Genomic DNA, 25,933 nt, shown 5'->3' with positions numbered 1-25,933 from the left:
CCTGTCTATGCTTTGGAACGGGAACTCATCTGTTCGTTGCAGGAAATGGTGTTGTTGGTGGGTGTTTGAAACACCTCCAGCAGATGAAGAGGGTGAGGAGTCACTGCTAAACTCACAGCAACAAAGCAGGTCTCTTCTCTGAGTGCCAGAGGTTGTTAAAGGGGCTGCGCACTCAAGCAAAACACTTTCTGGTCACAGAGTTATTACTACACAGAAGGAGGCCTTTCAGACCATTGAGTCCATGCCAATATTTGAATAAATTGTTGCTCGTACCTGAAATATACTGAGGGATAGAGAGGGATAGAGGAGTATAGTGCTCAGTCAGTGATTCACAAGGCATTTAGATACTACACTGGGGTTTGCAGCTATCCATAAACTGATGAGTTAGATGGTTGAATGGCCTTTCTCAAGTGGCTAAGGGGATGTGTTACTGGCCATCTAATGTTCAGCCTGAGCATCGAAACAGACACACAAACATAGAAACAGCTGTTAAATATTAGACAAATGAAACCTTTTTATACAACAGTTCTATAGAGACATCTGAGAGAGAAGATTCAATCCAAAAAGTGACAGAGCTGATCTTTTGCTCTGAAATGTATATTATTTCTCTAAAGCACTGGACTCTCTAGGGTCTGTTGTGTGGGGTGTTTTCACTTTCCAACATTGGTAAAAAGCTCAATCTTAAACAGGCTGAATCACATCACTCAATACGATCTGTTAGCGTCCCACAAAGGAACGGTTTTAAGCTCACACATGACTTCAACATGTACTGCCACACGAACAGGGCATTTTTAAAATTCATTTATGGGATGTGGGTGTCGCTGGCTGGGCCAGCATTTATTGCCCATCCCTAATTGCCCTTGGGAAGATGATGGTGAGCTGCCTTCTTGAACCGCTGCAGTCCATGTGGTGTAGGTACACCAACAGTGCTGTTAGGGAGGGAGTTCCAGGATTTTGACCCAGCAACAGGGAAGGAACAGCAATATTTTTCCAAGTCAGGATGGTGAGTGACTTGGAGGGGAACCTCCAGGTGGTGGTGTTCCCATGTGTCTGCTGCCCTTGTCCTTCCAGATGGTAGCGGCCGTGGGTTTGGAAGGTGCTAAGGAGCCATGGTGAGTTCCTCCAGTGCATCTTGTAGATTGTTCACACTGCTGCCACTATTCGTCAGTAGTGGAGTGAGTGAATGTTTGTGGAAGGGGTGCCAATCAAGCGGACTGCTTTGACCTGAATTATGTCAAGCTTCTTGAGTGTTGTTGAAGCTGCACTCATCCAGACAAGTTAAGAGTATTCCATCACACTCCTGACTTGTGCCTTGTAGATGGTGGACGGGCTTTGGGAATTCAGGAGGTGAGTTACTTGCCGTGGGATTCCTAGCCTCTGACCTGCTCTTGTAGCCACAGTATTTATATGGATGGTCCAGTTCAGTTTCTGGTCAATGGTAACCCGCAGGATGTTGATAGTGGGGGATTCAGTGATGATAATGCCATTGAATGTCAAGCAGCGATGGTTAGATTCTCTCTTGTAGGAGATGGTCATTGCCTTGTGTGGCATGAATGTAACTTGCCACTTGTCAGCCCAAGCACTGAACAAGAATATATAAAAAACACTAAGTTTACAGAGCTACTTGGCTGAGGTTGGGATGGGGAAGCTCAGCTTTGCTCCCTGCCATTCTCCTGATCCTGATCATTGTGCATGACCCCGACAGACTGTGAGGCGAGAATGAGGCTAGTTGTGATATCTCCTGCACTCATCAACTTGCTCACACCCGGTGTCCTGGGCTCAAACACAGAGGTAACTAAAGTCAGCCACAGCCCATAGAACTGAGAGTCAGCGAGAGATCAAAAAGGGAAAGCAGATGAACAAAATGTCATAACTATGAGCAACATGTAGTAACCCTGTACTGGTTACCTCACTGCACTAACATATCCCATTGCTATGCGCAACATGTAGCTGCTGATTGTATGCATGTACCTGTACACCTATCACTCATCATCAGGCTGGCTCCACAAATCCAGGAAACACACCAAATCCTGCAACAAAACAACACAGGCTGAGATAAGCAGAGCAAAGAAAGGCACACATTACAGCCCCAGCAGTCCCAATCCGCTCAGACACATTTACACACTGGAGAATATATTTTAAAGGCATAATGGTCAGACAGCTTTTTGACGAAGTAACAAAGAGAGTTGATGAAGGCAATGCAGTTGATGTGGTGTACATGGACTTCCAAAATGTGCTTGATAAAGGGCCATATAACAGGCTTGTCAGCAAAGTTAAGCCCATGGAATAAAATGGACAGTGGCAGCATGGATATGACATTGGCTGAGTGACAGAAAACAGACAGAAGTGGTGAATGTTTGTTTTTCGGACTGGAGGAAGATTTATAGTGGCGTTCCCTAGGGGATGGTCCTAAGACCTCTGCTCTTCTCGATATATATCATTAGTCTAGTCCTAGACTTTGGTGTGCAAGGCACAATTTCAAAATTTGCAGATGACAGGAAACTTGAGAGTATTGTGAACTGTAAGGAGGTTATAAGATAACTTCATAAGATATAGGAGCAGGATAGGCCATTTGGCCCCTCGAACCTGCTCTGCCATTCGATAAAATCATGGCTGATCTGATTATTCCACTTTCCTGCCTGCCCTCCATAACCCTTGTCAATCAAAAATCTGTCTCACTCAGCCTTGAATATATCCAATGACCCAGCCTCCACTGCTCTCTGGGGGAGAATTCCAAAGATTAATGGCCTTCTCAGAAGAGGAGGAATTTCTTCTCTCTGTCTTAAATGGGACACCACATATTTTAAACAGTGGCCCCTAGTTCTAGACTCCCCAATAAGGGGAACATCCTCTCAGCATCTACCCTGTCTAGCCCCCTCAGAATCTTAAATGCCTCAATAAGATCACCTCTCATTCTTCTAAATTCTAATGAGTATAGCCCAACCTTTCTTCATAAGATATTCCCTTCATCCCAGGAATCAGCCAAGTGAATCTTCTCTGAACTGTCTCCAATGCAAGTATATCTCTCCATAACTAAGGAGGCCAAAACTGTACACAGTACTCAAGGTGTGGTCTCACCAAAGCCTCACATGTCGCAAGACTTTCCAACTTTTATACTCCATCTCCCTTGAAATAAAGGCTGACATTCCCTTTTTTCCTAAATACTTGTTGTCCTGCATGCTAACTTTTTGCGATACATGCACAAGGACACCCAGGTCCCTCTGTACTGCAGCACACTGCAGTCTCTCTCCAAATAAATAATGTTCTGTTTTTCTATTTTTCCTGTCAAAATGGACAAACTCACATTTTCCCACATTATGCTCCATTTGCCAAGTTTTTACCCACTTGCATAACCTAGCTATATCCTCTTGCAGGCTCTTTGTATCCTCCTCACAACTTGCTTCCCTACCTATCTTTGTATCAACAATAAATTTGGCTGCAACACACACAGTCCTTTCATCCAGGTCATTAATATAGATTGTAAGTAGTTGGGGCCCCAACACTGATCCCTGCAGCACTCCACTAGTTAGTCTGCCAACCTGAAAATGGCTCACTTACCCCATTCTGTTTCCTGTTAGTTAGCCAATCCACTATCCATGCCAATATATCACCCCCCCAACACAATGAGCTCTTAAGCAAAGAGGATAGTGATAGGCTTCAAGAGGACATAGGCAGTCTGGTGGAATGGGTGGACACGTGGCAGATGAAATTTAATGCAAAGAAGTATGAAGTGTTACATTTTGGGAGGAAGAGTGAGGAGGGGCAATCTAAAATAAATACAGAATTTTAAAAGATGTGCAGGAGCAGAGGGACCTGAGGTTTTGTGTGCACAGATCGTTTATAGTGTTAGACTTCACCTCATTGACACGGTGCTGTCATTAAAAAGGCTTAAGGTATCAAATTGTACTGCACATAAGCTTAGTGATGAAAAGCCATAATTTGTGTGTATTATTGGATGTTGTTATTAAGTTTGTTACAGCCAGGTGAGGAAGGGTGGAGGGGCTCCCCTTTTTCCTCACTCCTTGGTTGATTGCAGCAAGGTTTTTAAAAATTTATGAGGATGAATGTGTCAATTCAGTGTATGTACTTAACTGTTTATGTGCTGATTGCAAAGAACTCAGTCCAACAGGCCTTCTTGAGTTCTAAACAAATAAAGGGTTAGTTCTTATTGTGCTAAAAACCCACCCAGGTAAAGGTATTAAAACATTAAAAAAACAGGTAAACATACATATCGACCATCGCAACACATACACACACGCACGCAAAAATACAAGTTTTTTCCAAATTGATTCATGGGACATGGGCTTCGCTGGCTGGGCCAGCATTTATTGCCTCACCATACTTGCCCTTGAGAAGGTGGTGATGAGCTGCCTTCTTCAACTGCTGCAGTCCATGTGGTGTATGTACACCCACAGTGCTGTGAGGAAGGGAGTGCCAGGATTTTGACCCAGTGACTGTGAAGGAATGGCGATATATTTCCAAGTCAGGATGGAGAGTGACTTGGAGGGGAACTTCCAGGTGGCAGTGTTCCCATCTATCTGCTGCCCTTGTCCTTCTAGATGGTGGTGGCTGTGGGTTTGGTAGGTGCTGTCGAAGGAGCCTTGGTAAATTCCTGCAGTGCATCTTGCACATGATACACACTGCTGCTACTGTGCGTCGGTGTGGAAGGAGTGAATGTTTGTGGATGTGGTGCCAATCAAGCTGGCTGCTTTGTCCTGGATGGTGTCAAGCTTCTTGAGTGTTGTGGGAGCTACACTCATCCAGGCAAGTGGGGGGTGTTCCATCATATTCCTGACTTGTGCCTTGTAGATGGTGGATAGGCTATGGGGAGTCAGGAGGTGAGTTACTTGTTGCATGATTCCTAGCCTCTGACCTGCTCTTGTAGCCATAGTATTTATATGGCTAGTCCAGTTCAGTTTCTAGTCAGTGGTAACCCCCATGATGTTGATATCGGCAGAATCAGCGATGGTAATGCCATTGAATGTCAAGAGGCGATGGTTAGATTCTTTCTTATTGGAGATGGTCATTGCCTGGCACTTGTGTGGCGTGAATGCTACTTGCCACTTGTCAGCCCAAGCCTATATATCGTCCAGGCCTTGCTGTGTTTGGACATGGACTGCTAAGGTTAGGTTGTTGAAGGGAAGCCAGGACCACTCTTCGCATTGGTCAAGAATTGCAAATATTTGGTTAGACGTTATTAGTTGTGTCAACACAAGTACACAGACTTGAGCTGAATGTTGCAAAAGCTGCCTGCAAAAGTATAAAAATAAAAAAGCATCACTAGGGTCCTTTGCACTTGCCAGAGGATAGTCTTTGTCAGAGGGCACTTGCTGAGGGAATTTGTCGAGAGAGAAAGTTAGGCGTAAGCAGTAGAGCACTTGCTAGAAAGTTAGTACTTGCATGGGTCATTGCGAGTCAACGAGTAATTGTCATAGGTTGGGGCTTGCCGTAAGAACGCAGATCAGAATTAGAATCCAGTATTGGGATTAAAGATAATTGCCTTGAGAAAATAAGCAGTCTTTTTTAGGACACTGCTTTCAGCTTGAGTGAAACACTCAGCAGCAGCTGTAAAACGTGCAGCTTGAGAGAGAGAAAGAGAAAAACATTCAGCAAACAGCTGTGAAATGTGCAGCTTCTGGAGTAAGGAGGACAGAAAGCTACAGCAGTTAATACATCACTGTGCTTGCACACGAGCAGAGGAGAGACCTCATCCTGAGTGAGACACAGCCTGAGTGAGTGTGGGTATTGGCAATTTGGTGCACAGTGGGAATTTGGTGCAGAGGGGAATAGGTGCTCTTTGCATTTTTCCTTTGATTCTGTGCTATCCAACTTCTTAAATCTTCAGAGCGTGGTCTTGCCCTGCTGCAGCAGTGGCGGCTACAAGGGAGAGAAATGACTGGTAAATAGTGGGTAAGGTCGGGTAATTATTTACTACTTTTACCGCTTATAGTTTAAGGTCTTTTTGTGGTTTATAGTTTGTATATACTGTAGTAACAAGGATCATGAAAGAAGGGCCCTAGAGTAATTGATTTAAAAGGTTTAATTCAAAGGGATAAGTCATGGCAAGAGAGCTCAAAGCCGTGGTGTGCTCCTCGTGCTCCATGTGGGAAGCCAGGAACATTTCCAGTGCCTGGGACCGCATGTGTGCAGGAAGTGTGTCCAGCTGCAGCTCCTGGAAGCTCAGGTTTCAGAGCTGGAACGGCGGCTGGGGACACTGTGGAGCATCCTCAAGTCTGAGAATTTTGTGGATAGCACGTTTAGAGAGGTGGTCACACCTCAGCTGAAGGGACTTGAGGGAGGAAGGGAATGGGTGACCACAAGGCAGTCCAAGAGAAACAGGCAGGTTGTTCAGGAGTCCCCTGGGGTCCCGCTCGCAAATCGGTATTCCATTTTGGAGGCTGGTTCCTCCAGGGAGTGCAGACAGAGCCAAGCTTCTGGCACCACAAGCAGCCTGTCTGTACAGGAGGGAAGGAAGAGCAATAGTAATAGAGGATTCTATAGTCAGGGGAACAGATAGGCGCGACGGTGGCCATCAACATGACTCCAGGATGGTGTGTTGCCTCCCTGGTGCCAGGGTCCGGGATGTCATTGAACGGCTGCAGGGCATCCTGAAGGGGGAGGACAATCAGGCAGAGGTCATGGTACATGTTGGTACCAATGACATAGGCAGAAAGAGGGATGAGGTCTTGCATCAAGAATTCAGGGAGTTGGGCAGTAGACTGAAAAGCAGGACCTCTCGGGTTGCAATCTCTGGATTACTCCCAGTGCCACGTGCTAGCGAGCACAGAAATAGGAGAATAGTGCAGATGTATACGTGGCTTAAGAGTTGGTGCAGGAGGGAGGGTTTTAGATTCTTGGATCATTGGGACCGTTTCTGGGGAAAGTGGGACCTGTACAAGCGGGACAGTCTACATCTGAACCAGAGTGGGACTAACATCCTTGCAGGCAGGTTTTCTAGTGCTGTTGAGAGGAGTTTAAACTAATTCGGCAGGGGGAGGGGACACAGAATGTTAGCAGAATAGAGACACATCATAATACAGTAAAACAATCAAGTCAGAGGGAGTACAGCTGCATTAAGTTTCAAGGGTGTAAGGCAAGGCTGGATGGCCTCTACTTTAATGCCAGGAGTATTACAGGTAAAAAGGATGAGTTAAGGGTGAGGATTGACATGTGGAATTGTAATATAGTAGCCATCACTGAGACGTGGTTGAGGAAAGGGCAGGATTGGCAACTCAACATTCCGGGATATAGAATCTTCAGGCGAGACAGAAGAGGGGTTAAAAGAGGAGGAGGCATTGCATTGTTAGTTAAGGGGTCAGTTACTGCAGTAAGGAGAGATGGTATCTTGGAAGGGGCATTGAATGAAGCTTTGTGGGTAGAGCTTAGGAATAAAAAAGGGGTAGCCACATTGTTAGGTGTTTATTATAGACCCCAGATAGTCAGCGGGAAATTGAGGAGCAAATATGTGCACAATGTGCGGAGGTGTGTAAAAACAATAACAATCGGGTAATTATAGTAAGTGATTTCAACTTTCCCAACATTAATTGGGATAGACATAGCGTTAAGGGCTTGGATGGAATGGATTTCTTGAAATGATACAGGAGAACTTTTTAGGTCAATATGTAGAGGGTCCAACAAGGGACGGCGCAGTGCTGGACCTAATTCTGGGGAAAGAAGCCGGACAGGTGGCTGAGGTGGTGGTGGGGGAGCATTTTAGTGATAGCGACCACAACATGGTACAATTTAAGCTTGTTATGGACAAAGAAATAGACAAGTTGCAAAAAAAATGTTTTGGATTGGTGGAGAGCAGATTTCAGTAAAATAAGGCAGGATCTGGCCAAGGTGGACTGGGAACAGCTACTTGTGGGGAAATCTACAGAAGAGCAGTGGGGGGCATTCAAAAAGGAAATGGGGAGGGTACAGGCTCAACATGTTCCCTCTAGGGTGATAGGAAGGACTAACCACCCCAGAGGACCATGGATGACCAGAGAAGGAAAAGAAAGACTTTTAGCAGGTACAAGGGAAGCAAATCAGCAGAGGCATTAGTGGAGGACTGAAAGTGCAGGGTGGAGCTTAAGAAAGAAATTAGGAGAGCAAAGAGGGGGTATGAGAAAGCTCTGGCTGATGAAAGTAAGGAAAATTCCAAGATATTCTATAAGTATATCAATGGGAAGAGGATAACCAGGGAAAGAATAGGACCCATTAGGGACCAAGGGGGCAATCTATGGGTGGAGCCAGAGGGCATCGGTAGAGTGTTGAGCGAATATTTCACATCCTTCTTCACCCAAGAGAATGAGGATGAAGGTATGGAACTCAGGCAGATGGACTGCGAGGTTCTTGAGCAAATTGACATAAGGAGTGACAAGGTATTGGAGGTGTTGGCAGGCTTAAAAGTGGACAAATCTTCAGGTCCAGATGATTTGTGTCCCAGATTGCTGAGGGAGGAAAGGGAGAAGATCACAGGGGCTCTGACTCGAATGTTTAATTCCTCTCTGGCCACGGGGGAGGTGCCAGAGGGATGGAGAACAGCTAATGTGGTTCCACTATTTCAGAAGGGTTGTAGAGATAAGCCAGGGAGATTCACGTCAGTGGTAGGGAAACTATTGGAGAAAATTCTGAAGGAATCTATCTCCACTTGGAGAGGCAAGGTTTGATCAGGGATAGCCAGCATGGCTTTGTCAGAGGGAGGTCATGCCTAACAAATTTGATTGAATTTTTTGAGATGACGACCAGGTGTGTAGATGAGGGTCGTCCAGTTGATGTAGTTTATATGGGTTTCAGCAAAGTCTTTGACAAGGTCCCACATGGGAGGCTTATAAAGAAGGCAAATGCACATGGGATACAGGGTAATTTGATAAGGTGGATTCAAAATTGGCTTAGTTGTAGGAGACAGAGGGTGATGACAGAAGGATGCTTTAGTGACTGGAAGCCAGTGTCCAGTGGCATGCCACGGGGATCTGTGCTGGGTCCCCTATTATTCGTCATTTATATAAACGACATAGATGACTATGTGGGGAGTCGGATTAGTAAATTTGCGGATGACACAAAGATTGGCCGGGTGGTTAACAATGAGGTTGAGTGTCTTGGGCTACAGGAAGATAGAGACGGGTTGGTCAAATGGGCAGATAAGTGGCAGATGGAATTTAACTCTGAAAAGTATGAGGTGATACACTTTGGAAGGAGTAATTTGACAAGGAAGTATTTAATGAAAGGCATGGCACTAGGAAATTCTGAAGAACAAAGGGACCTTGGCGTGTGTGTCCATAGATCTCTGAAGGCGGAGGGGCATGTTAGTGGGATGGTGAAAAAGGAATATGGGACACTTGCCTTTAACAATCGAGACATAGATTACAAAAGTAGGGAGGTCATGTTGGAGTTGTATAGAACCTTGGTGAGGTCACAGCTGGAGTACTGTGTGCAGTTCTGGTCACCACATTATAGGAAGGATGTGATTGCACTGGAGGGGGAGCAGAGGAGATTCACCAGGATGATGCCTGGGATGAAACATTTAAGTTATGAAGAGAGGTTGGATAGACTTGGTTTGTTTTCGTTGGAGCAGAGAAGACTGAGGGATGACCTGATCGAGGTGTACAAGATTATGAGGGGCATGGACAGGGTGGATAGGGAGCAGCTGTTCCCCTTAGTTGAAGGGTCAGTCACGAGGGCACACATGTTCAAGGTGAGGGCAGGAGGTTTAGGGGGAATGTGAGGAAAAACTTTTTTACCCAGAGGGTGGTGACGGTCTGGAATGCGCTGCCTGGGAGGGTGATGGAGGCGGGTTGCCTCGCATCCTTTAAAAAGTACCTGGATGAGCACTTGACACGTCATAACATTCAAGGCTATGGGCCAAGTGCTGGTGAATGGGGTTAGGTAGGTAGGTCAGGTGTTTCTCACGTGTCGGTGAAGGCTCAATGGGCCGAAGGGCCTCTTCTGCACTGTGTGATTCTGTGATTCTGTAATGTAGACTGGGAAACTAGAGTTGAAGTCTTAAAGCTGAAAAGGGATTTATATGTATGTTAGAGTTAAGCTGACTAAGTTAAAATCTCAAAAGATGTCGTGAATCAAGAGACCAAGGAGAAGAGAAGACTCCATAAGTCCCACAATCCACGGAAAAACAGACATGTTGAACTTGTGTATTATGCCATGCCTCGACGAGTAGAATGTTAAATATTAATCTTTGCTGTTCAACAAACCTCGGTCGTTTGCATGCTAAATTTATCAGCCCTTTTTGCTGATAAAGTTATTCCTCGATAAGAATTTTCTTACTCTGGGGTTTAGTATAGAGTCCAAATCCCTACAAAGGTCATAGTCATAGAGTCACAGATGGCCGCCTTTTGGCCCATCAATTCCATGGCAGCTCTCTGAAGAACAATCTAAAGCTTTTTGTCTTGCACTTATCAGGGCAACGCAAGAATGTCATGTTTCAAATGATCACAACAATATGTCCTGCCAACTTCAAAGGTGGCAGGGCAGGTTAGGCAAGCAGTTCATAAGGCAATGGGATCCCGGGCTTAACAAATAAAGGCATAGAGTAGAAAAACAAGGAAATTATGGTGAACATTTCTAAAACACTTGTTTGGTCTCAATGGGAGTATTGTGCCCAGTTCTGGGCATCACACTTTAGGAAGGATGTGATGGCATTAGAGAGGGTGCAGAAAAGGTTTATGAGAGTTCTCCCAGGGGTAAGGAACTTGTTTGTTACAAATGCAAGATTTTACATGATTGTTACATTTTGGGACTTTCTCTTTAAAGGTAAAATGGAGGGATGAAGGAGGTCATGTGACCTTTTCTGAATTCTGGCTGGCAACAAGCCTAGGTGGCTTGGTCGTTAAATATTAAAGGGGAGCCCAGGTTGTTTTACTGGTAAGAAGATGCAAGATATTCACACCTGTAAACAATGATTAGGACAGCTATGCTCATGGAGGATAGACTGTTAATCTCCAAATCCCTGAGAGATGTTAGGGATGTCAGGTTTCATAAAGGGTTATGCTTTAAACTGTCTATTTCATTTCAAGATAGAATGGAGTTGGGAGTCTAAAGGATAGCTAATTATTATTTCTACCTGGAATAGAGGCCTACGTGATCCATGTTACCATGAAGATGGGCTTTGAACGCAAAGAGGTCAAATATGGTATCTGGACTGAGATTAGGCCCATGGTCAGATACAGTAGCTGCAGGCTGGGATTAGAGATATGATTCAGATACAGTAACTATTACAACTGCAATTTATATTTATATAACACCTTTAAAATTAAAAAAATCTCAAGGTGCTTCACAGCAACATTATAGAACAAAGTATGACACTGAGTCAAAGTATAAAGAGACAGAACAATTCACAATAATGGTTAACGCATGTACCAGAAAGGGAAGTTGGGTGATCAGCCGTTTAGTGCAAACAGGGTCAAGGGAGGGGGAGGCAAGACTTCTGGACAAGATGAGCTCAGAAAGAGCATGAAGGGAGGTAGGAGAGAAACCTAAAGAAAGAAGCCAGTTCAGGACTAGGGCAGGGAGACAGATTTTTGTCATAGGTCAGGTACAGTAACTGCAGGCTCGGATTAGACATGGGTCAAGTACAGTTACTTGCCTGAGGTTAGTGACAAGGGTCAGGTACAATACCTGGAGACTAAGATTAGTGACATGTTCATTGAGAAAGACAAACTGTTTGACATTCATTCTGACCTTGAGTCTGGTGTTACATCAAGGTTCCATTCACAGTGTCTGGTGTTTCAGGTGGGCTTTGAGAAGATGCCATGGCATTCTCTATAAAGCTAGGAGTTTCCCTACTCACTGATTAGCATGCTTCCTTCAATCAACATCGTCAAATACCGCATAAGTGGTCATTTTTGTCATAGAATCTTGTAGAGCACAAGATGGCTGATGCAATGATCCACGTAACAGTCATTACAAGTCCAGCAATGTCTTACAGATAGTCTCCTATTTTACATGTTTATGTAGTAAATGTTAATATAAATGAAAATGTCCCGAAAGCCAATTTCCAACCTCCTGGAGCCTGGATGCTCCACAGCCTAAACTCTCCAAATTCTCTTTACTTCTGTGAATTGTCACTGAATCAGTCCAGTTCTCAGCTGTATGCACCCTTTGTATAGAATTTAAATATTTCTGACCCTGCCTTTCTGTAATCATGCCTATACAATGTGAAAATCCACAACAAGTACAATGATATCAGCTGTTGTTGCTTAAAACACATGGGAATATAAAACGGTCAGCATTCCAGAATTGGGAAATTTTTTAGATTGCTGTTTGTGATTACATGGAACAATGTTTTCTGTGGATTACTAGCCCTCCAGGATTCTCCTTTCGGGAGGGAACACATGCAAACTGGCAACACACACACACCAAATATATTAAACTCTCCAGTACCCACTGTGAGATGAGACAATTTCAGCATGCGACAAGATGTCCTTAACAATCTCTCCAACAGAGTTATTGATGAGGGAATAAAAGGCACCAAAGTCTATGTCAAATAGAATTTTGCAATACAGCAGAAAGCCTTTCAGCTAATTGTACATGTCCTACTGCCCAATCTTGTCCCCAAGTCCTTTTTCAATTTGTTGTCATCAAAGATTTATCCACTTCCTTTTTTAAAATCTGCTGTAGCTCTGCCCCTATCTGTTATCCAAAATCCTGTGGCATAGAATATATTTCTTCATATATACATATAGAATATATATACCTTCAGCTATAGGGAGAGAGTGTGGCAGTAGGATTAGCTTTAGATTAATAGAGGACAACATGAAGGGAATGAGGCAGTGGCATTAGTTTGAGATTGGACTAGCAAAAAGCAGTAATAGTCCAACATTGACCTGTCAGAGTAGCCAATTCAACCCCTGGTCCATATTCACCTGATTGGGAATCATCCAAGACTGGGATGTTGTTGCTGAGACATGTTCAGGGACACAGGCACAGTACGGTGATGGACTGTTAAGCAACTATTGGGAGGAGGCAACTTCTCAAACATTCCCAACCTCAGTGAAGGCACAACCCAGTAATCAGTGCAAAAGACAAGGCTGAAGCATTTGCAACTATCTTCAGTCAGAAATGCCAGGTAGATGATTCATCTCAGCCTCTTCCCGAGGTCTCCACCAACACTGGGGCCAATTTCATTCACTCCACACAATATCAAGAAATGGCTGAAGGAACTGGATACTGCAAAGGCTATGGGCCCTGACGATATCCCAGATGTAGTGCTGAATACCTGTGCTGCAGAAATAACCATACCCCTAGCCAAGCTGTTCCAGTACAGCTATAACACTGGCATCCACCTGACAATGTGGAAAATTGTCAAGGTATGCCCTGTCCACAAAAAACAGGACAAATCTGAACTGGCCAATTACCACTCATCACTCTACTCTCAGGCATCAGCAAAGTGATGGAAGGTCTTGGCAACAGTACTTTCAATCAGCACTTTGAGAGCAACAACCTGCTCACTGATGCTCAGTTTGTGTTCCACAGAGATACTCGGCTCCTGACCTCATTAAAGCCTTGGTCCAAACATGAACAAAGCAACTGAATTTCAGCGACAAGGGGAGGGTGACTGCCCTTGACATCAAGGCAGCATTTGACAGTGTGGCGCAAGAGAGTTTGGATAAAATTAAGGCCAATGGGAATCGGGGGGAAAATTCTCCACTGGTTGGAGTCATACCCTGCACAAAGGGAGATGGTTGTGGTTGTTGGAGGCCAATCATCTCAATCCCAGGACATTGCTGTAGGAGTTCCTCAGGGCAATAACCCAGGCCCAACCGTCTTCAGCTGCATTAATAACATTCCTTCTAGAAGATCAAAAACGGGGATGTTCGCTGATAATTGCAGAGTGTTCAGTACCATCCGGGTACTGATGAAGCAGTGTTGTCTACGTGTAGCAAGACCTGGGCAACATTCAGGCCTGGACTGATAAGTAGTAAATAACATTCGCATCACACAATTGCAAGGCAATGATCATCTCCAACAAGAAAGTATCTAACCATCTTCCCTGACAATCAATGTCATTACCATCGCTGAATCCTCCATCAACAACATCCTGAGGGTTACCACTGACCAGAAACTTATCGAGCCCAGACACTGATGTCAGTGTGGCTACAAAAGGTCAGAGGCTGAAAACTCTGCTGTGAGTGACTCAGCTATTAATTCCTCAAAGCCTTTCAGCCACTTACAAGGTACAAATCAGGAGTATGATTCAGTTGCCTGTTTGCATGCAGCTCCAACAACACGCAGAAACTTGGCACTATCCAGGACAAAGTTTGTTTAGCACCCCATCCACCACTTTGAACATTCACTTCCTGTACCACCGGCGCACCATGGTTGCAGTGCATTCTATCTACAAGATGCACTATGGTAACTTAACAAGGTCTTCAACAGCACCTCCCAAACCTGCATACAGACACAGCCATACAAGTGCACTCACACATACAGGTATTGTCACGACAGTGGATTACAGCCCCAAATTACTTACGGGCATGTTGAACTTTTTAAGGAAGCGTGTTTAATTTTTAAAAAGACGTACAAGACACTGAGCAAAAGACAGCTGAAAATGTAAAGTAACCACCCTCTGGAAAATTCTCATGTGGATTAGACTTGTCCTGAGAACACATGGAATGTCACATCTAAAAAGGTGTCAAGGCCTACTTCAGACAGAGACACTTGGAAGGAAGAGATGAAATGCAAAAAACTAAACTTTGATCTCCTGTGGTGCATAGACAATGTAAACTGATTACCACATCTCAGCAGTCATCGAAAACCCATCTCCCGTTGATTCATATCTCAGAACGTGGAAATGGTCTGAGTTGAAAGGAAACAGACTCCGGGCAAAAGACAAGTTTGTTTCTTTCCTTCCAGGAATGCACAAGAAAATGGGTTAAGAAGCTAGCTGCAGACCTGATCTATGTGTGCTAGTGTGCTGTGACATCAGAAGATGATCAACTAGGCACCCCCGCAGATTGCAGGCAAAGGCTCTCTCTCTCTCTCTGCTGCTGGAAGCAAGTCAGCAAGGCCACAATTAAAATGGAAATAGGACAGATTCTTCAGCTAATCTGCAGAACCAAGCATCTCCAAACCAACTGCCAAAGTCAGCTCTACCGGAATCATCCAACTTAATGGCCGCAACATTCTGCCATCTACACCTCATGGACAAGCCAAAGACTGATTCATTTATCCTTTTTAACTTTTATTTGGACTCAACTTCTCATTTCTGATCTGTGTATATGTGTGTTGCATTTTTATTATTTTTTCTTGGGATTTTAGTAACTAATAAACTTACTCTTTTTTTGACTCAAGAAAGCCTGGTGAAATTGGATCTTTCTAAAACATAAATACATTTGGACAGGAAAAGGAATCCACGGGTGAAGGGGTCCTTTTTAAATTAACCTTGCTGCGACCATCCGAGGGGATTGAAAAAAAAGGGGGAGCCAGCTCACTCCTCTTCACCTGGGAGCATAACAAAGTTGGGATCCCATTCAGGAAATTAACAAATTGGGGAACCTCATCTGTGGACTGGTCGTAACAGTATTTATTGACTGCACGTTGAGTTTTGGGTATTTATAATTCAAAAATGAATTACAGCAGCTGTTTAATTAGTTAATTCTCTCATTTTTATCACCCTAACAAATACACTACATTTAAAATTTTACCTGAATAAAGCTCTTGAAGTTGTTGTCTAGCTTTTCAAGTACCTGTAAAAAAGCACTGAGTCTGTCAGAGGCTATGAGAGATGTCAATTGTTAATTTGGCAAGTTAAATATTACAAATGCATTCTGAAAAATTGTGTAGGTTACAGACACTTAGCACTGTGTCATTTTATTAGTTCATTAACAAACCACAACAAGGCAATGGAGGAATATATATTATAAAAGATTTACACAGACAGTTTCAATTGTAAATCTGGCCCAGATGCATTGGAATCAAAGATTAGCAGGTAAAAGAGTCAATGAGCAATGGAATGCCTTCAAAAAGATGATCATTCAGGTACAGACTAAACACATTCCTAGGAAGGGAAAAGAAATTACATCAAAAGCTGGAGCACCATGGATGACTCAAGATATTGAGCCTAGAATTAAACATGAAAATAAAGCTTACATTAAAGACTTAGCAGAGAATCAAACTGGATAAAGTATGTTCAGAGGCAAACTGAGGAAGGAAATAAGAGAGGAAAAGAGGTGTGAGACAAGAATAGGGGGTAACATAAAAGGGAACGCTAAAGTCAACAGCAATAACTTGCATTAAATATAGTAAAACATGGGAAGGTGCTGCACAGGAGCATTATCAAACAAACATTGGAACTGAGCCACATAAAGAGATATTAGATCAGGTGAGGTAGGTATCAAGGAATGTCTTAAGGAAGAGAGGTGGAGAGGTTTGGGGGGGGCAATTCCAGAGATTAGAACCTAGGCAATGGAGGGCACAAGTGCCAATGTTGGAGCAATTAAAATCAAAGAGGCTCAAGAGGTCAAAATTAGCGGACTATTGAAAGTAAGAATGGAGGAGATTACAGAGAAAGGGAGGGGCAAGATTATGTCTTTTGATAGAGAGCAAGAAACTGTTGCCACTGGCAGAACAGCCTGCAACCAGAGGCCATTGATTTAAGAAAGCTGGCAAAAGAACCAGAAGGGAGGTGAGAACTTTATCTTAACACAGCAAGCTGTTGTGATCTGCACTGCCTGACACATGGTAAAAGCAAATTCAATAACAACTTTCAGAAGTGCTTTGAATAAGTACTTGAAGACTATGGGGGCAATAGCAGAAGAGTGGGGCTAACACGATGGCACTTTCAAATAGCCAGCACGGGCGCAATAAATCCAGCAGGGAAAAAATTAAGGGGCACTTTGGTGTGGTAAACTGTACAAGGGGGCAGGGGGTTCTGCTGAATCTGTAAGGGTGGGGGTGGGGCAGGTGTGGGGGTGGTACTGTGGAATATGTCATATCAGGCAGCTGGGGGTAGATGCATACTGCACATTCATGAAAGTTAAAAGTCTGAAATACGGGAAAGACAGCATCCGAGCAACATACAACCTGGGATGTGGGACAATCACCTCAAGTACAGGACGATCCCATAAAATCTGGGACGATTGGTCACCTTGATTGGATTGTTCAGCCTCATTCTGTGCTTTGTGACTCTAAATCATGACAAGTTTGTAGACAGGATGTCAGCGCATATACCTAAAAAAATAAAGCTGCAAATCGCAATAGAGTGAAAAAGTGAAAATACAACACTAGTGTAGTGCAAGGTAAGGAGATGAGGAGTGGAGCTCAGGGCAGAGAGAGTGGATAGATTATCAGGCAGAGACATGGACAGAGACTCCCTAAAGGGAGGTTGTGTTGAAAAATTCACCTTTAGGCAATTTTAGAAAGAGATAGACACTCTTCTCCTGAAATTATCCTTATGGCCATGTGAGGACTCCCTCTCTTTTTCTCACTCCTCGGTTGATCATAACAGTTTTTTTGAAATTTAAAAGGATGAATGTGCCAATTCAGTACGTTCCTGGCTGGGTGCAGTTTGTAAGAACTAAGCCAGAGAGATATTCTTGAGTAAAACATGTAAAGAGTTATTAGTTTTATTGCTAAAACCCACTCAGGAAAAAGCGTTAAAAATGTACAAATATGTCCTACTTCCCACTGATGCCCAAAAACACACTGTAAGGAACATATCTTTTTATTTCTGTTGGACTGTGGATTAGAATTACAATGGCTGTGGTTTAAAGGACATGTCCACTGGAACAGGATGAGAGGTATATACAATGTTGCAGTCCTGGAACAGAGTGTGCCATGAAAGACAGGATGGTGCCGAAAGGAGGCCTGAACCAAGGGAGCTGCCTGCCAACAGCATTTTAATTGGCTCCTGGCCAGGTGACCAGGGTTTTGTGTGGTAGCAGTGTGTAGCAGAAAGCTCCTGACCTGTAAAGAGAAAACATCTAAAATTGCTTTTCCTCATATCTCTATAACCTGCTCTCCTTCTGAGGAACCGCTGTAAAAAGGAAAAGGGGAAATCCACTGTTAGAGACATTGAAAAACAAGTTCTCAACCAGTGAACTAAATGCTGAAGCTACTAGAAGACCACCTCGTGTCATCAACAAGAACTGAAAGGAATTTGAAGACATCAATTAAAATCAACCCATTGAATCCTGTACTCCGGAATTGGTGCTATTGAACTGTTTTATCCCACCCTTAAAATTGTGTGTGTGTGTGTGAGATTGATATATGCCTGGTGCTCGTATGTGCCTGGTGCTCGTATTCTGTTAACCTAAATTAAATAGTTAGGTAGAACTGGGGCAGTCTGGTGGTTTGCTCAGACTTTTCACATTTGTTGCGGCTCGGGGAACAGTGGGGCTTGATATTACACACACTCAAACTCTCAAGCATGCAGAAATACAAATTACAGAATAGAGGAGGGTGTTTACTGAAGTTTATTAGTTCCATCCCACATACCGTGAATTATACTCTCAAATCACAATTCAAGAGACAGTGACAGCCTGTCTCATCTGCAGCACAGAAGTGGCCCACATAGCACACCCTACAAAGAACAAAGAAAAGTACAGCACAGGAACAGGCTCTTCGGCCCTCCAAGCTTGCGCCGATCATATTGCCCGTCAACTAAAACATTTTGCACTTCTGGGGTCCGTATCCCTCTATTCCCATCCTATTCATGTACTTGTCAAGCTGTCTCTTAAACACCACTATCGTACCTGCATCCACCACCTCCTCTGGCAGCGAATTCCAGACACTCACTACCCTCTGCGTAAAAAGCTTGCCCCGCACATCTCCTCTGCAGTTTTCTCCTCTCACCTTAAATCTATGTCCCCTAGTAATTGACTCTTCCACCTTGGGAAAAAACTTCTGACTATCTACTCTGTCCATGCCACTCATAATTTTGTAAACTTCTATCAAGTCGCCCCTCAATCTCCATTGCTCTAGTGAGAACAATCCGAGTTTCTCCAACCTCTCCTCATAGCTAATAACCTCCAGACCAGGCAGCATCCTGGTAAACCTCCTCTGCATCCTCCCCAATGCCTCCATATCCTTCTGGTAATGTGGCGACCAGAATTGCACGCAATATTCCAAGTGTGGCCTAACCAAGGTTCTATACAGCTGCAGCATGACTTCCCAGCATTTATACTCAACACCCCTGCCAATGAATGCAAGCATGCCATATGCCTTCCTGACTACCTTATCCACCTGCGTTGCCACTTTCAGTGACCTGTGGACCTGTACACCCAGATCCCTCTGCCCGTCAATGCACTTAAGGGTTCTGCCATTTACTGTATAATTCCTGCCTGTATTAGACCTTCCAAAATTCATTACCTCGCATTTGTCCGGATTAAACTCCATCTGCCATTTCTCCGCCCAAGTCTCCAACCGATCTATATCCCGTTGTATCCTTTGACAATCTTCTTCACTATCTGCAACTCCTCCAACCTTAGTGTCGTCTGCAAACTTACTAATTAGCCCAGTTACATTTTCCTCCAAATCATTTATGTATACTACAAACAGCAAAGGTCCCAGCACTGATCCCTGCGGAACTCCACTACTCACAGCTCTCCATTGAGAAGAGCACCCTTCCACTGCTACCCTCTGTCTTCTATGACCAAGTCAATTCTGTATCCATCTTGCCAGCTCACCTCTGATCCCGTGCGACTTTACCTTCTGTACCAGTCTGCCATGAGGTACCTTGTCAAAAGCCTTACTGAAATCCATGTATATAACATCCACTGCCCTTCCATCGTCGATCATCTTTGTCACTTCCTCGAAAAACTCGATCAAGTTAGTGAGACATGACCTCCCCTTCACAAAACCATGCTGCCTCTCACTAATACGCCCATTTGCTTCCAAATGGTAGTAAATCCTGTCATGAAGAATCTTCTCCAATAATTTCCCTACCACTGACGTAAGGCTCACTGGCCAGTAATTTCCTGGATTGTCCCTGCTACCCTCCTTAAAGACACAACACAATTCTGCTTTCATCTAGATTCCAACAGTCATACTCAATAAATGTGTGGCACTGACTCCCATGCAGTTACTTCACAGATATCCACGAGGAAGGACAATAATAAGACACTACAACTCAACTCAGTGCCCCTGAGTTAGGGAGGGGAGAAAAACAATCAGCCAGGGTGTTCCTCTTTCTTGATGATCCCTCTCCCAATCACTTACAAGTGATCCATGCTGGAAAGGCTAGACCTACCTGAGCTCATCTGCTGCTGAAACCCTCACCCATACCTTTATGATGTCCAGACTTGACTATTTCAATGCATTCCTGGTCGATCTCCCATCTTCCACTCTACATAAACTTCAGGTCATCTTCTGCAACCATATCCTAACTTGCACCAAATCACATTTGCCCATCATCTCTGTGCTCACTGGCCTATATTGGCTCCCCATTGCCCGATTAATTAAATTTAAAATGCTCATCTTTGTGATTAAATTCTATGGACTTGTGCCTCCTTATCTCACGCACCTCTTCCAACCTTACAATCCTCTAAGATCTCTGCATTCCTCCAATTCTGGCCTAATTGTCCAACTCCCACTTTTCTTCAACTCACCAGTGGCAGCCATGACCTAAGTTACCTGGACACCAAGTTCTGGAATTATCTCCCTAAGCCTCTTTGCCTCTCTAGTTCCTTCTCTTCCCTTAAGACACTATTTAAAACTTAACCCTTTGACCAAGCTATGTATCATCTGCCCCAATGTCTCCTTTTCTGGCTCAGTGTCAAATTTCTGTCTGACAACTCTCCAGTGAAGCGCCTTGGGACACTTTAGGGATATAATTGCATTTTGCCACTGTTCGTTTTTTTTCTTTATCCTTTCATGGGATGTGGTGTCACTGACAAGGCCAGAATTTGTTGCCCATCCGTAATTGCTCTTGAGCTGTGGCTTGCTAGGTCATTCCAAAGGGCATTTAAAAGTCAACCACATTGTTGTGGGTCTGGAGTTACATGATGGCCAGGCTAGGTAAGGACATCAGACTTCCTTTCCTAATGGATATTAATAAACCAGATGGGATTTTAATGACAATCAGTGACCGTTTCATGGTCACAATTATGGAGAACATCATTATATTCCAGATTTTATTAATTGAGCTCAAATTCCACCAACTGCCGTGTCCCCAGAACATTAGCCAGGGCCTCTGGATTTTAGCTATGAAGAAAGCTACAAGAAACTCTCTAAATATCAGGCTATTTCCCTTAATTTTGAGAACAGGAAGTGAGACCCTGTATTAATCTATGCTGCAGGTTCCTGGAGAATAACAATCTCAGTCACCAGAATGCATTTACATTGCACACTGCAATCTGAGAACAAGTCACTTGAATTCTCTGCCTGCTGGGCAGGTGATTTACACTGACTCTACCCTTCTCAGTACTGCTTCATAAAGTTTAATCAACACTTTATGACACAATGTCACATTACAAAGAATGATAAGATTAGACCACAAGTTGTTCAAGACTACAATCTATCTGCAGCTGGAAGTTGTAATTTCAGTATTTCACTCAAGTTGCCAGAGTACGGCTCAGATTGGGGGCTTCATTCCAGCTTCAGAGGTAGTGACTTCTCATTGTCAGGCCAGCAGGAAAGGCCAAGAGCACAGAGCTGTACAACGGTTGCTGAGGGGCAGTGCTTCTTTACCATGTGGGGAATAGAGAGTCCATTACCTCACCTACCCATCACTATCTAAAGAGGCATTATACCCTTTGGATGCAGGCAGGTTGTCACCATGGATACCAGCAATACAACCAACCAGAAACCTCACAAAGCTGACCTCCAAAGAAATTATTCAAACAACATGAATATAGGCAACATTTATCACTCAGTCAAAATCATAAAAAATTTATCTACTCATTAATCATGTTGGTGTCTGTGTGATCTTGCTGCCTGCAAATTGTCTGCTGTGTTTCCTTCCCATAGAAACAGTGACTACACTTCAAATTTTCTTCACTTTGAGGTGCCCTGAAAACACCATCTAAATACAAGTTCTGTCTATCATAAGGGCTCAGTGGCTTAGGAAGTTAAACCCTGTTTTATTACTTGGCATTTCAGGATTCTTACCAGGGTTTCAAGATCACCATTCACTTTTTTGTCTGAAATGAAATGAGTTTTTCCAGGTAATTCTGATTTTGTTTTGGATTTCCAGCATCCGCAGTAGCTTTTTGTTTTTATCTCTGTGTTTAATTGACTGCCACTTCTCTTCAAGAAATGCCTTCCTTGAAGAAGTATTGCTCTGTTCTCCGACAGGATTTCCGCCTGTCTCTTCTGCCCTGTTCACCTTCATTGCTATCCATTTCTCTCCTGGTGTTTGACAAGGTGTTTACTAAAACCCACTTTCACAGCCATATTTCCTTTCTCAGTGAGTGTCCTGCCATCCATTCTTAATTAGCACTTTTCTTAGATAATATCACCACCTTCAACACCTCTTTGATCCTTTTGTCTGTGACATCTTTTGATTATCTGCTCCTATCACTGCTTGCTTGTCCCCACAACCACCCCACCCTCAGCTTCTCTCCCCCCGCCCCCCACCTTAAACCAGCTTATATTTCACCCCTCTCCTAACCATACTTCAGTTCTGTTGAAGGGTCATGTTGGACTCGAAACGTCAACTCTTTTCTTCTCCACCGATGCTGCCAGACTTGCTGAGTTTTTCCAGGTAATTCTGTTTTTGTTCTGTAAAAGAACTTGCCTGTTATGTGAAAACAAGTAGTTAAGTTGCGAGTGCAACAGGACAGGAGCTGGTTGTAACAATTTCCAATGTATTGAACACTTATACTACTGGAAATAGACAGTGAGTGTAGACATTCATGAATGGGATGTGAGCACTGGCTCAATTCCCTGGGGCTTGGCCCTGACAAACGATGTTTGGAATTTTTCTATATTCACCAGATAAAGGCACCGACAGTTAATTCCCACAAATGGACTGCAGATTTGCACTTGGTAAACTTGGGGATCCCCTTACAATCATCAGATACATTAAAAGGGAAGAGAGCATATGCTTACATTCAAATCAACCCCAGCATAGTTTTGCAACTCCACTAGCCTGTCACGTACAATTGTTTAGCATGGAGCCACGATGGAAATACTGAGATCTTGCCTGGCGTGTGGGTGAGCTGATCCAATTTTGAACCTTTCAAAAACTCAGAAATCCACCTTCCCCTTTAAGTAGGCAGTTCCCACAACAACCACTGGCTGAAAAGGAAAATGTTTAAAGTTCACATTACGTGGTACAAAAACACCAGATAAGAGAGTGATTGCAGGAAAATGATCTCATATCAGGATCAGGAATGGCTTGAAACTGCTCCAACATTTTCCTCATGCTCCATAACATCATCTAAGTCCTGGCTGGAATTTCTGCTCAGGCATCCTCCCAATCCGATAATGTGAAAAGTGCTCTCAGAAATGATCTCTATCTGCAGTTTAATGCTTGAATCATTCACACACAGGCTCCAAAACTAATTTATACTTCCTCCCTCCTCTGCCAACATTCTCTCATGCACTCTGCTCTTTTTGAAGCAGACTCCGAGAGCTGACTTTCTTCAGTTGCTTCGCAATTCCAACATCGGACTCATTTTCGGGTCAGGAACCTGGAAGTGACTGGAAGCAGAACGCTGGTCACAGTCTTCCTGGAGGTGGCCAATTAAGAAACCACCTCCAGGAGCTCCATCCAAACTAAGAAGGGCTTACAGGTCAGGGAACCAGGTGGCCTAATGGACCAGCAGCCACACAGGGAGAGCAGGGCACTGCAGATGTAGGTATCAAGATGGAAAGCATCCTATTTAATGTCCCCAAAAATGTTGCATCTTACTGACTGACCCCATTTCCCTTCCCAGCTGACTGTCCATCATTATGTTCAGCCTTAATAATCTCAGTGTGCTTCTCTCAAGATGGAGGCAGCCTCTGAAGAAATATTAATGTGTGGCCACAGTTGCCAGGCCATCATTGTGGAGGGAAACTACTTCATAGGATGGCTTGCAGCCGCAACTCTGGTGCCAATGTCTCTGAGGGGCTTGGTGTGGGGGAGGGGTGGATTTAAAGGAGACATTATCCAGGCTTGGGCTGAGAAGTGGCAAGTAACATTCGCGCTACACATGTGCCAGTGTTATGACACAGCGATTGGAAAAAGCTGTTTAAAAGCTATTTAAAATCCCAGAGGGAAACTTTAAAAAAAACTGTCATAACCTATATTTTTAAGTGGTATGTTTCAGATGCAGCTCTAAATTCAGAAATAAGACCACCAGTTCTCAAGAGGTTCTTATATCAAACGACACGAGACATATATTAATTTACACAAGTTAAACATACACACATGACTACAAATTGCTACTAGCAAAACTTTTTAACAAATTCCCAAACCAATCTCCACTAAGGCAACAACAACCCATAGGCCAGGATTTTCCCCTCGGCGATTTGGGGGCGGGGCCCGCTCGCTGAGGGGAAAATGATGCGTGATGACGTCGGGAGGAATCCCCGACGTCATCCCAGTTCCTTTAAATTTTTAGGAAGGCGGGGGGACAGCGACATCAGCTGTCCGCCTGCCGACCTGTCAATGGCCAACTGAGGCCATTGACACACTAGTTAAGATAATTAAAGACCTGCCAGTCCAAGCTTAAGGCTGGCGGACAGGCCAGGAGCCCCAGCGGGCTCCAGATTATTCATGAAACTTCATCCACTGGCGGGATGAAGTTTCATGTCCGTTTTTAAAATATGGAATAAATTTTAAGTGTTTATTATTAACATGTCCCATCTCGTGTGACATTGTCACATGAGGGGGACATGTTAATAATTTTAATATTTTTCTATTTTTAGCTGTCGCGAATCTCCCTGAGACAGCACTTTGCCTCAGGGAGCAGTGCGCTCTTTCGTGTGCATGCGCTAAAGGCGCACTTTGACAGATGGGGAAATCCCTCCCCCCCACACAGGAAGCGCATAGCACATGACTACAAATTGCTACTAGCAAAACTTTTTAACAAATTCCCAAACCAATCTCCACTAAGGCAACAACAACCCATAGGCCAGGATTTTCCCCTCGGCGATTTGGGGGCGGGGCCCGCTCGCTGAGGGGAAAATGATGCGTGATGACGTCGGGAGGAATCCGAGGGCAAAATTCTGCCCATAGACTTTAAGCAGACACTAAGCAAAGCATTTTCACCTTACAAAATCAAAATAAGATTCCTTTGCAGACAGTTGTAGGCTTACAGCTGATTTTATGATCCATGCCTTTGCCCTGCACACACAAAACTATCCTTCTGTTACGCCCAGCACTTCTCTTTGAATGTAAATTCTCATTGTATCATCAGGCCCTTTGAACTCCACCTCTTCTAACAATATAACCCCTTTCATAGTGCCAATTTTATTAGTAACATAAACATTGATTGGTGTCTCCTAGCTAGGTGCAAGATTTCACCCCCAGTCTTTGAATGCTCCATTCGACAAATGCAAATGTCCTTTACCTCTGTGTTTACATGTCAAAACTACTATACATAAAAACACCCAGACTAGCTGGCTTTAATCTAATTAAGACGCACAGAAACAGCCACAGACTAAATCTCTATTTAGAAAAAAAAAATTTCCAATAACATTATATGCATTAATAGCTTCATGCCCATCTCCTACGAGAAAAAATCTAATCATCACCCCTTGATGTTCAATGGCATTACCATCACTGAATCCCCCACTATCAACATCCTGGGGGTTACCATTGACCAGAAACTGAACTGGACTAGCCATATAAATACTGTGGCTACAACAGCAGGTCAGAGGCTAGGAATCCTGTGGCAAGTAACTCACCTCCTGCCTCTCCAAAGCCTGTCCACCATCTACAAGGCACAAGTCGAGAGTGTGATGGAATACTCCCCACTTGCCTGGATGAGTGCAGCTCCCACTATACTCAAGAAGCTTGACACCATTCAGGACAAAGCAGCCCGCTTGATTGGTACCACTTCCG

General features: G+C 43.9%; 1 protein-coding gene across 10 annotated transcripts in view; it reads right to left on the bottom strand.

Moving 5' to 3' along the window:
• The window catches only part of exd3 (exonuclease 3'-5' domain containing 3), a 567,474-nt gene that overhangs the window by 470,892 nt on the left and 70,649 nt on the right, over positions 1-25,933 (bottom strand). For 4 of the 10 annotated variants that reach the window (XM_078550476.1, XM_078550475.1, XM_078550483.1 and 1 more), the window contains 2 exons: positions 15,645-15,686; positions 1,972-2,030 (listed from right to left, as the gene is read on the bottom strand). In XM_078550476.1, coding sequence (XP_078406602.1) covers positions 1,972-1,993 — 22 coding nt within the window. In that variant the 5' untranslated portion in view covers positions 1,994-2,030; positions 15,645-15,686. Of the gene's footprint in view, positions 1-1,971; positions 2,031-15,644; positions 15,687-22,989; positions 23,144-25,933 lie in introns of those variants that run through there. The other 6 variants (XM_078550481.1, XM_078550478.1, XM_078550482.1 and 3 more) reach the window with 3 other exon arrangements.

This window comes from Cetorhinus maximus, chromosome 10 (genome assembly GCF_964194155.1).
Source record: "Cetorhinus maximus chromosome 10, sCetMax3.hap1.1, whole genome shotgun sequence".
NCBI classification, from domain to species: domain Eukaryota; kingdom Metazoa; phylum Chordata; class Chondrichthyes; order Lamniformes; family Cetorhinidae; genus Cetorhinus; species Cetorhinus maximus.
The sequence above is the reverse complement of the archived record's forward strand: the minus strand, read 5'-3'. Positions and strand labels throughout refer to the sequence as shown.